Genomic DNA, 12,650 nt, shown 5'->3' on the forward strand with positions numbered 1-12,650 from the left:
GTTTCCTGTTTTTCCTTGTAGTCATTGCCGTTTCCATTGACGCCACGCCGCATGTTCTTTTCGTTTGTAATGAGTGGTCAAGCCAAGTTGTTTAAGTTATGTTTCCCCGTTTATTAAATCAACCTACAAGAGCTACAGATCTGCCTCACCTTTCCATTTACTTGGCGACTCTGCTTCTGGGTTCAACTTTCCCTCCGATCGCGTCGCTCTACGCGGCGCGATCATAACAAGTATTGTTATAACAATGCAATATGGGTTCAGTGATACAAATAAAGTTGTCAGGTTACACCAGTTTTGCAGATAATGGACCAGTTTTAGGATTACTGGCCCACTCTAATGGCACCAGTTGTCATTATTTTAAAGTATTGGAAAATGAATGTCAAAGAACAAGAACAACAGTTTGTCCTGTGTAGTAACCTTATTGCTGCTGTTGTTGTGTTTGGTTGTATAGAAACTTAAGAACAGATGTATATTTTTATTATAAAACCACCTGGTGGCGCTATTGCATAACTAGCCACTAGTGGCAGTTTTGTCCTTTAACTCTGAGAACAGAACATAGAAGACATTATACTTTAAAATACCCTGTGTACATGTATTTACAAATCCAAATAAAATTCGCCCACCATCAAGTTGGCAATGGTGAAAAAAAACAATTACATTTATATATTGTTATATATAGTTATATTCATTTACGTATTCATTTTGCTTAAATGAATAATTGAATTGAATGCTTTTATTTTCATTACATGAGTGAAATGAGATTTAAAGATTCACCAAAAAGTGAACAAATAACAACAAACAAACAAATTATCAATAAATATTAATAAATAAGTCGTCAACAACATATATAGGCAATTAACATGAATAAGCATTCACATAAATAGTATTTATTTCATAAGCAAAGCACAATATTGACAATAAGGGAAATAAAAAATACAAAATAAATAGAAAACAAGTTCAAAATGAATTACGACCACCCGGATCCCTTTTTCAGACAACTTGAAACCTACTTAATCTCAGATCTGTTCCGCCACTCCACCTCACATTAGTCCTGCCTTCATTCAAGTCAAATGACTTCGGCCTATGCCATCAAGGTCGCACATTTAGCTGACCTTTGACCTTCAAGATGGACCAGCTCGAGAGTAGTTGGACATTTAGGACCGCGTCCTCTTGCCGCACTGCCCCCGTTTCCAAGTGCCACAGAGGCACCTTGCAGTTCGACACCCCCCCCCCCCCCCCCCCCCCCCGCGTTGACTTTGTACCTTCGACAGCACGCCGCCATATCAAAGCACCGCCGCCTTTAGCTTTGATGTTTTGGCGAAATAGAGAATGCGAGAGAGTCAGAGAAAAGGAGGCAGAAGTGAGATGAGGAGCCGTCAGGGACATAATTCAGGATTATTGTACCTTTCAGAACCAATACGGGAAAAACTTTACACAAGAACATTGTATCCCCCCCTAACCCTTCACTCACTTCTTCCTCCCCCCCAGTCTCCTTCTGCCATATTTTCCCCCATTTAATGACGATCTTGCCTGTAAATTCCCTGGTTTGTAATAATGCCTCGGAAAGTTTTCTTCTGACGGATACCTTTGATCAATAAGATCCCTTTGATGCCGCCGTGGAAGCTTTCCGCACAACACGGCTTTGCGCCGTAAGACGCGACTACTGAAATGTCAAGAAAATCCCAGTCCAACATCTCAACTCGCAATCCGACGAAGCGCGACGCGGTGGCACGCGCGAAGGTCAAAGGTCAGACCAGGAAAAAAAAAAACGTAGGTCGCCTTTATGTCAAATCCAACATTTCTCCCCGTCACAAAACACCGTTTATTTTAACCCTATCTATATACACACTACTTTCCCACTGGAAAACACCCTGCAACAATCTTAAGTGTTTTCATTTCTTGCCCCCTCTCAGCGCACATAAAAGGCAGGCCGCTGCCAATTAGCATTAATCCCCCCCCCCACCCCCCCAACGCCGCGCTTTGGTTTCTCGCTCTTGAGTAAGCGGCGTATTGCCATCATTTGCATTATCCGTGGCACATCGGCTTTGAAGTCTAGGATCGGCGGGGATGGGGGGGGGGGGGGGGGGGGCAAGAAGAAGGCTCCGCTTATTATCCGGCGTGGAGGGGGGGGGGGGGGGGGGGTAAGTGTTCAAAGGCCATAGATTGAGTGGAACAGATGTACATTAGCATTGCTCCTGTTCTGCTAACATTTTAGCATCTTGACTGGGTGCTTTTTTTGGGGAGCGAATCTTGCACCCCGCTGAGTTCAATTCACCCTTCAAAGCTGAAAGAAGTCAAATGTACACTCATTTACATGTACACACTTTTAAGTCAGCCACAACACTGCTAACTATCTTACCGCTCTGTCTTTAAAGGACTCTGAGTCGAAAAGGAAAGACTTTCTGGGGTAGATTTTAACTATGGTCAAATATAAAAGTATGTATAATAAATATAAATAAATAATAAAAGAAAACAAAGGATTCATTAATATTGTATTTTTTATCATGAGAAGCCAAAAAGTGTTTAAGGCAAACAAATGAGAAAATTTCAGATAGTCCACTATTACTCACCACGTCAGATAAAAATAATAATATATATACATGAAAAAAATAAAAATGATAAGAATAAGAAAAATAAATGAAATATATATATATAATTTTCTTTTCATTTATATATATATATATATATATATATATATATATATATATATATATATATATATATATATATATATATATATATATATATATATATATATATATATATATATATATATATTGGTGACTCTAAAACAACATTGTAAAAATTATTTTTATCTTTTTTCCTTTTATTTTTTTTTATATATTATTATTATTTTTATCTGACGTGATGAGTGATATTGGACTATCTGAAATGTTCTTATTTGTTTGGCTATATCTATATCTATATATCGATATATCTATAAATTTATACATCTCTAAATTTATAAATCTATACGTATGTATACATCTATACATTTATACATCTATACATCTATACTTCTATACATCAATACATCTATATTTCATAGAAGTTTAAAAATGGAGAAAATAAAGTTTCAACAAACAAAATTACATACTGTATGTAAATGTCATGTTTAACACAGGAGTGTGTAATTTTCTCTGTTGAAACTTTATTTTCTCCATTTTTATCCTTCTATAAAATTCCTATTTAGAGTCTTTCAGCAGTGATCTTTGACAGGAAAGTAATTTACACTAAAAGATGACTATTGCTTTAAGCCGCGCTTAAGCGATGCCTGTGAAATTGAAACATGTCAACCAACGAAGCGCTCTCGTCAAATCCAACATGCCGTCATGGCCGAAAAGGCCAAGAAATCAAATTCTGGCACAAAAAGTAGAAGAGATCCAATTTCAGTACCGTTTAAGAGCGAGCAAATATATCATGTCTGGATTTTTAAAAAAATACTGTGAAAAGCTTTGGTGTTGCGTTTCAAATCTCCATATTTCGCCATCTTTATGGGGGTGGGACGCTGGCCGGGGCCAATCTCATGGCCCGCAGCCGGACGCTGTGCGGCGGCCTCGGCCGGAAATAAGCCGCTAAAGCCGCTACATGAAAGAGGCGAGTGCTGAGCAGTTGTGCTCGAACATTAGCGAGCAAGACGGCTTTAGCCGCTTTTTTGACATGCCAGGAATTTCACATTATCGACTGCACTTAAAGCAGACATATTACGAAAAATTGACTGTGTAATAGGCCGGCGGCCCGTAAAAGTACAGTCTTCCCTCGATTATCATGACTTCACTTATTGCGAATTTACTTCTTCGTAATTTTTTTCCTGCTATTATTACTATTTTTATTTATTTTTTAAGTTTAAGGTCATAAAAATGTGAAAATCATCACTGAAACTTGTAGGCAAAAGTCACACTAAAAATTTAAACAGCCAGAATTGGACATCTATCAATAGCAGTTCATGAGTTTATTTTATTTTTTTTTACTTTCATTTTAGGGTACTTCCAGGTCACTTTCACTAAATTTTGGATAATTTCCTATTTATTTTGGGAGACTTTCCTTCTAGTTTATTTCTTGGTTCCTGCTGATTTTAGTGCATTTCCAGGTGACTTCCTATTGGTTTGGGGGCATTTCAAGGTTCCCTATTAAATCATTGGCTGCCATTGAAGGCACTATTTAACAGCAGGGGGCGAATGAACGAATGGGATTGCAGATAGGAAATTGAGCAAAGTGCAGTAGTGCATGCACTTGATCACACGACTCACAAACATTTTGGTTTTACGGCACCCTTGTGAAAAAAAAAATGAAAGCATTTAATTCTGTATGTAAAGTATGAATGAGCTACAAATTCAGGCAGAACAACCCTACGGGCCAGATTTGACACGCCTCTATAGAGGTCGTAAAAACCCTCTAACCCCAGTGTGGCAACTGGAGAGATGTAAAAGTTGGTGGGCTGCCTAAAAAGTTTGAAATTTGAAAGGCAAACTATTTTAACGAGTGAGTGGGTATGCACAGGTGGCCATATCTTTCTCTTCAAGGTTAAATCATAGCAGCAATAAGTCAATTGCAACCCACCACCCACGAACTCATTCATTAATATATGCGGTGAAGGGGCGGTACCAGTTTAGAGGAGTGAGATGGGCATGGCCAGAGTGTTTTTTTTGGAACAGAGGTGAGGAGGGGGGAAAGTGGGCGGGGTTTAACAACAAACTATCCTAATGAAACTAAAGCCACTTTCGAACAATATAACACAATGTCAGTGCATTTAACGCAAAAGTGATTTTTGACTTCCGTAGTCCGGAACACTAGGGGGCGATAGTGCTACACAATGTATATTTGATATTTAGAGCAGAGAAGAAGAATTCCGTGCGTCCATAAACATTTATGGTGGTCTTTTTGGAGATTTAACAGACTTTTTGCACATGTAAATAAAAAAAAAAAACGATAAAACGCTACTTTTGTGTGTTTTTTTAGGTTAAGAACGTCATAAACGTGTCCTTACTGTTCGAGAAAGAGCGACTGTACCCTTTTGGCGCCGGTTTGTCGCAACATGGGGCAGGCAGGTGAGATAGAAAGGCACCCAGGGTGGGCCGCAGCCGGTCAGTATGTAGCCAGAGTCTACTTGGATACCGCCGAAGCCCCCCGGCTGGAGAATGGAGACATCCGAGGAATTGGAGACAGCTGGGGGAGCAACAACGCAAACAAACTGTTGTTGGCAGAGATCACATGGTGGAATATTTCATATGGTAGACAGACAGGGTGGGGTAGTGAAGGATTCTTTGAAATCCCACACAAAAAAAACACAATGAGGAAAGTGTTTTTGACTTACATTCGAGTTTTGGTAGTCGGGAAGACTGCAATAAGAATGAAGCAAACGGGGAGGGACCTTAATCTGTTGGAGAAAAAATGACAAAAGACTTGGTGAGGTTGTTTTTAATTAACTTCACATCTAATCTTACCTATGATTGATCATAGACGTCATCTTTGAACACACTAACAGACTGATGAGGAAATTATACGTTAATATAGAAGTGGAAGCTTCAAAAGAATGTGAGAATTATGACAAACATTAATATTTTCACCATTGCAAAATAAGAAATTTGGTCAAAATGTCATAAATTTTGAAGTGAACCCTTTTTTTTCAAGAAAATGTAATAAAATACTCACAATAAGTCACTTATACATGTTGTAAATGCTTTTAATATATTAACAAGTCAATAAATTTTCTTAACTTTCCAGTGAAAAATCCGAAAGAAAAAAAACTTCACTAATTTAACTATTTCCTGGTACTTTTATTGTATTTGAAAACAATTTACAGAAAAATCAAACACAAATTCCGCTTATCTTTTTTAAACAAAATAGAATTACGTCGAACTGTATTGTAACAAAACAAAAAAAAGTCCTAAGAGGCGAGAAAAATACATCAAAAAACAAAAAAACTCAAGTGTAAATTATGACTAGCATGACGGCAGATGGGCAAAGGCTCATTTATTTAACTAAACCACCTTTTTCCTTCTTAACCTTCATTTTTGTCAAAGTCTTCAACCCCCATTTATGTACTTCAAAATATCTCCCGTCGCGAGATGAGACTTGAAGTCATTTGGTCGTTAAAAAAGGAGTGATTATGTCGTATCAAAGTGTAAAGAGAAAAAATCTGACTGACAAAAAGAGTGTGAGTCACCATAATACAAAAGGAGTCTTTTGCACAGTCATAAAAATGTGGAAGCAAAAACCGGAGCTTTACAGCGCTGATGTCACATTATCAATAAAGCTTATAAAATTCAACAAAAAATATATATATACTGTATACCTGCATATGTATATATAGTGTATATATAAACACATATACACAGTATATATATACAAATATATATATATATATATATATATATATATATATATATATATATATATATATATATATATATATATATATATATATATATATATATATATATATATATATATATATATATATATATATATATATATATATATATATATATATATATATATATATATATATATATATATATATATATATATATACATACATACATACATACATACATACATACATACATACATACATACATATATATATATATATATATATATATATATATATATATATATATATATATATATATATATATATATATATATATATATATATATATATATATATATATATATATATATATATATATATATATATATATATATATATATATATATATATATATATATATATATATAAACACCCTATATACAGTTAGCGTTAGTCAACATAAGAAGCGCTACTGTAGATTGAATAAAAAAAAAGAAATCAAAATTAGGATTAAATTAGAGGTAGCAGCAAATGTGGGTTTTTTTTCCAACCTTACCTTCACCATTAAGGGATACTCAAATTGGATTCTTCATTTTCCACTTTAAATACTTGCACGGCCACAAAGTGTTTTTTCTGACAGACGGTGGTGAACACACACACACACACACACACACACACACACACACACACACACACACACACACACACACACACACACACACACACACACACACACACACACACACACACACACACACCCACCCATCCAACCGACCCACCCAAACCCACCCACCCACCCACACACACACACGAACAGTCCTTCATAATATCTTTACATCACAGTCCTACTTCGGGCTCTTGGTTTTAGTGGTCTAGAAAAGTTCTCCTGGGTTGGTTGGCCTCAGTACATTCCATTAGCACTACATCTGTGTAAAAAAAAAATGGGTTTTGAGACTTTAGGTCTCAGGGGACCCTTCTACGGTCCCAGACGTCGCCCTCCTCAGTACTGTGGTCCTTGATCCATCGTCTAATCTGTCCATAACACTGATTCTAAGACATGTCCCCTGATACTTCCCTAACTTACTGTGTCAGTCCCAGTTTCCACTTGTCTAGAAAGGTCTCCCAGAGTGGGAAGTGGTTGTACTCTAGTAGGGAGGCCCTTTCTAAGTCGAAAAGATCTGAACGGGTCCCCCTTTGGGCTTAAAAACTCACTTCTTGTGTCGAAGGAGGGTTTAAAAAAATGGCATAGCCGCCAAAGACTGATCGAAGAGATCATACTTGTACGGGTATTTGGGATAGTAAGTCCATACTACATTGACCGATCCATCCCTTTGGAGGAAAAGTTCCCAGAGTTCAGAGTTTGTCTGGATTCAGGACTGGTTGAAGTAGCTCCAAGAGGGTCCTAAAACTGGGGATGGTCTAATGCTTCGGTGTACTCGACTTCCTTGTGTTTATGGAGTACCCCATGGGTACCCAATTAGGTTGTAGTAGCATTGGTGGTGGACTTGTCCTTAGGTGTGGTAGAAGTGAGGGTAACTGTAGTGGTCTCTCAGCCTAAGCCACCAACGACCTGCCAAACCGGCTATGTCTAAAATAGGTTCTAAAATATTCCAAAGTAGGCCAGCCGTGCAGGATAAGTACAAGTGTTGCTCATAAGTGTGAAGGAACCCAAAGTGGGTGTGGCCGTTTAAGACTGGTAGAAATGGTGGTAGTGATGGTGATGTTCATGGTGGTGGTGGTGTTCGTGCCGTTGCACCACTTGCGCCAGCCGGCCTTCGTAGACCAGAACCCCGGGAAGATCCCGGGCCTGTTCCTTCTCCAACCCGGGTCCGACAATGGCGCCAAGTGCATGGCAACCCTGGTGGTCCTTGGAGCGTTGTTTGTGTTTGCGGTAAGGGGCAGATGACTGGTGAGGTGGGGTCTGGCTGGGGAGAGCCGGGGGGACGGGGCCACCCCTGTTCCGCATCACCCGGCTGCTGAGTTGAGCTGCGGGGGTGCGGTTGTGGGTTTTGGGGGAGCGTACCACCGTTTTTCCAGAGTCTTGGCCTCGCTTGCGTCCGGGGTGGTTGCCTTCCAGGGGAGTGGCGTCGACGACGGCTTGCAAACGGCGATGGTGGAGGGTTGGCGGATGGTGGGTGTGGCCGTTTTCTGGTTCGTGGGATCGCGAGCGGGTTTGGTTGGATGAACGGTTTTGGGGTTCTGCCTTGGACTGCTCTGTAGTTGCAGAGTGGGACAAAAACAGAATCAGTGGTTCATTAGTGTGAGGTGTGTTTTCAACATTTCTTTCATGTACCGTATTTTCATGACTGTAAGGCGCACCACATTATAAGGCGCACCCTCAATGAATGACAGTTTTTCCATATATAAGGCGCACTGAATTATAAGGTGCACTGTCTATTTTGGAGAAAATGTAAGACTTTTAAGTGCGCCTTATAGTCGTGAAAATACGGTAATTGCTATTGACTTCCAGGTATGAAGCACTCATTACACAGTCAACTGTAGAGCCAGCCATTGTTGAGGTTTTGGATTTTTTTTGTATAAAATCTTGCAGTGAGGGAGGAGCTATATGATGGAAGATTTTGTAAACTGAGATGGCATCTGCAAATTTAACAGTATTATGTCAGTTCAGCCGTTTTTGTTTTTTAAATATCCGACAGTGGTGTTTTTTCGATTTTGGTTTTCTGTTTTTTCCATATATAAGGCGCACTGGATTATAAGGGGCACTGTATTATAAGGCGCACTGTCTATTTTGGAGAAAATTTAAGACTTTTAAGTGCGCCTTACAGTTGTGAAAATACGGTACTTTTATATTATTTTAGTTTTTTGTGTGATTTTGACTGTTGAATGATGGTACTTAAATCTTTTGCAAAAATATTAATTGGGAAAAGTACATGATGCACACTTTAATTAATTGATGATACATCTCTAGGGTCTTTCAAGGGTGGATTTAAGGATTATGTGCCATGTTTAAAGATAATTAATGCCTCCATTTTGGAAAATCTAATTTGGGGATTTTTTGGTGGCCACAGACACCCTGCAATAAAAGCTCATATCACTGTAAAAAGAGATTTGGTGTTGTTTATTTTTGGTCTTTTTTGGAGCAAACCGCACAAAATGTGGGGGGTGGCTACTATAGTACTTGCTCGTTATATATACACGCCAGAAAATTGACTTTTTAAATCGCCTGTGTGCAAAACCAATGGAAAGAAACAAAAATGAAAATGTTAAAGCGAGAGAGGCAACTTATGCAATTGATTCTGAATCGATTGCCACTCTGGAGTGGCACAAGATGAATCAATTAACAAAATGGATGATTCACAATGCATTTGAGTTACTGAATTTATCCGGTTTACAGTGCAGTTGAGTAAAATGTGGTAGTAAAATGCAGAACCGTTAACGATGGTGTGAATTTCGAGGCATTTAAATTGGAAATTTGGTACTTTTTCAAAATGGTTGGTTCAGAAAATATTTAGGTGACCATTTTTGGGGATTTCCGGAGTTTAGGAAGGTTGTCGGGAGTTCTAGAGTTTGTATTACTTGTTCGGGTAAACTTGGGAAATTCGGGAAAAGTTGGGGGCCATGTTCTAGTATTAAGAAAGACGAATTTGACATTACAAGAAAACATTTGTTGGACATTAGTTGAGATTTTTTTCCCTCTAGTTGATTGAACATTTGTTTCTTAAGTAACCATAGATCATATACGTCCACTGACCAGCTCCAAAGCGGGATGTATAGTTCTCAATGCCGGCCAGGTCCAAGTAGTGGTTCCGTCGCTCGAGATTCTCGTCTACGCAGTTGCGCTGAGAGCCGGGCTGGGCGTGGTTGTGCTGGTCACTGTGGTGGCGCCTGTTACGGGGGTTTTGGGGGGAGGTCAGAGCACTCATTTAGCAAGAGCTTTGTCATGGACCAAACACTCGATCCCATGCTTTCTTTACATTGTTGGCGGGGGTTTACAAATCTGGGAAACTCTCTCCGAGATGATGACTTTGACACACACAAAAAAAGGGATACCTTATCAGCGCTCGACTTTTCTTGTCCGCACTTTTGGGGTCGCACTTGTCGTTTCGGTCTCTGGGGTGGGACGCATCTGTGTGAGGGGGGGGGGGGGGGGGGGGGGTGGACCAAAAGGCTATTATCAACGAGAAAGAGTGAGTGCACATATAATGACGCGTAGACAATAACAGTCATACGAGAAGAAAGCGACCTTTGTTTCTGGGTTTTTTCTTTGAAGATTTACAGAGAATGAGGAAAAACAAAGAAAACAATGCTTCATTTATTCTATTTTCAACTCCCGGCATATTCAAAAATCAAATAGGGGGGGGGGGGGGGGGTAGTTTTTTAGAGACTTGAGAAATAGTTTAACAATAAAGACGGCAGATCTGACGAGGGCTGGAATTAGCAAAAAGGCAAACGGGCCATGTCGGAATCTCTCGAGGCGTATTTATAACCGCAACAACAGGATAGATGGCAGCGGGTAAAAATACAGATGTCGGTATTTTTGTGCTACTTTTTCCACTCATGAGGGGTGCTAAGGAAAGGTAAATGTTGCCTAATTTCTGACTTCTTTTTTCCTCCTATACACTTATAAAGGTCACAGGTGTCAAACTGACAGCCCCGGTCTCCAAATTTGGCCCCTCCCATCATTTTGTGTGGCACGCAATAGTAAATGAATCATGTGGAAGGGCATCATGTTTTTAATTAAATATGAACAAAAAACTGTGTAGCCCTTTGATAAAAAAGTGAAAATGGTGAATATGTTCTGTATTTTGCTTATCATATGCATATGTATATATTTATGTATGTGTATATATATATATGCATATGTATATATTTATGTATGTGTATATATATATGTATGTGTATATATATATGCATATGTATATATTTATGTATGTGTATATATATATGCATATGTATATATATATATATATATACATATGCATATATATATACACATACATACATATATATATATATATATATATATATATATATATATATATATATATATATATATATATATATATATATATATATATATATATATATATATATATATATATATATATATATATATATATATATATATATATATATATATATATATATATATATATATATATATATATATATATATATATATATATATATATATATATATATATATATATATATATATATATATATATATATATATATATATATATATATATATATATATATATATATATATATATATATATATATATATATATACATATGCATATATATATACACATACATATATATATATATATATATATATATATATATATATATATATATATACATACATACATACATACATACATACATACACACATACACACACATATATATATATATATATATATATATATATATATATATATATACATACATACATACATACATACATACATACACACACATACACATACATAAATATATACATATACGTATGCATGTACATATACAATGGTCTCAATTGTTTAATAAAACCATGAAAAGATAGTATAATGGACAAATATGAGATAAAAATTGGAATATTTCCTATTTATTTAAATGGAGAAATAAGGGTTAAAAAAAATCATATTTATTTTTACTAATCATAAAGAAAAAATTATAAAAACGATTGGTCGTCTTTCAAAAGTCAGAGGTAGTTTGATTCATTTGATAAGTTAGTTTTCCCACCCAATGGTGCAGTGATTCTCCTTCCTGACTTTGGTGTGGGTAGTCTGGGTTCGATTGCCACTCGGTGTGATAGTGAGTGTGTGGTTGTCTGTCTTTCTACATGCCCTACGACTAACTGGCGACCAATCTAGGGTCTAGGCTGCCTGAAGGTAAGGTTCCCTTTCAAGGATGGGCGGTATGGAAGATGATTGTTAGTTTTCGATAGATCGTAGGAGCCTATGTTTAACTGCTAGTTAGGTTAAATATTTCTATGGGTGGGCCAACATAACGACCATGTGAAGGAAACAAAAGTGGCCCACATCAAAGCAGACTTTAACAAAATTGCTGCAGGCCTACCTGTTCCCTGCGTGCAACTCCTCCACCGCTGGCTCGAGTCTGGACATACAGACAACTTGACTCGCAAAGTCTTACTGCTGCTTGGCGAATGATTGACGGAGGCATCCACCACCTCATAGATAGTATGGAGAAGACTTGTGATGTCCTGGAAGAATATTCACAAAGAGTAAGATGCCTACTCTACACATAAGAAATTTAAATGAGCTTAACGTGTATTTATACGGTCTCTTATACACCTATGGTGAGTGGATCCCTACTACAAAAGAGGCAAAAATGCCAGAACGAG

General features: G+C 37.4%; 1 protein-coding gene across 1 annotated transcript in view; it reads right to left on the reverse strand.

Moving 5' to 3' along the window:
- Positions 1-7,095: 7,095 nt before the first annotated feature.
- Positions 7,096-12,650, reverse strand: part of nkd1 (NKD inhibitor of WNT signaling pathway 1) — a 33,509-nt gene continuing 27,954 nt past the window's right edge. The window contains exons 7-10 of the mRNA XM_077711721.1: positions 12,365-12,509; positions 10,328-10,403; positions 10,029-10,162; positions 7,096-8,530 (exon numbers count right to left, since the gene is read on the reverse strand). Coding sequence (XP_077567847.1) covers positions 8,004-8,530; positions 10,029-10,162; positions 10,328-10,403; positions 12,365-12,509 — 882 coding nt within the window. The 3' untranslated portion in view covers positions 7,096-8,003. The remainder of the gene's footprint in view (positions 8,531-10,028; positions 10,163-10,327; positions 10,404-12,364; positions 12,510-12,650) is intronic.

This window comes from Stigmatopora nigra, unplaced genomic scaffold (genome assembly GCF_051989575.1).
Source record: "Stigmatopora nigra isolate UIUO_SnigA unplaced genomic scaffold, RoL_Snig_1.1 HiC_scaffold_27, whole genome shotgun sequence".
Lineage (NCBI taxonomy): Eukaryota > Metazoa > Chordata > Actinopteri > Syngnathiformes > Syngnathidae > Stigmatopora > Stigmatopora nigra.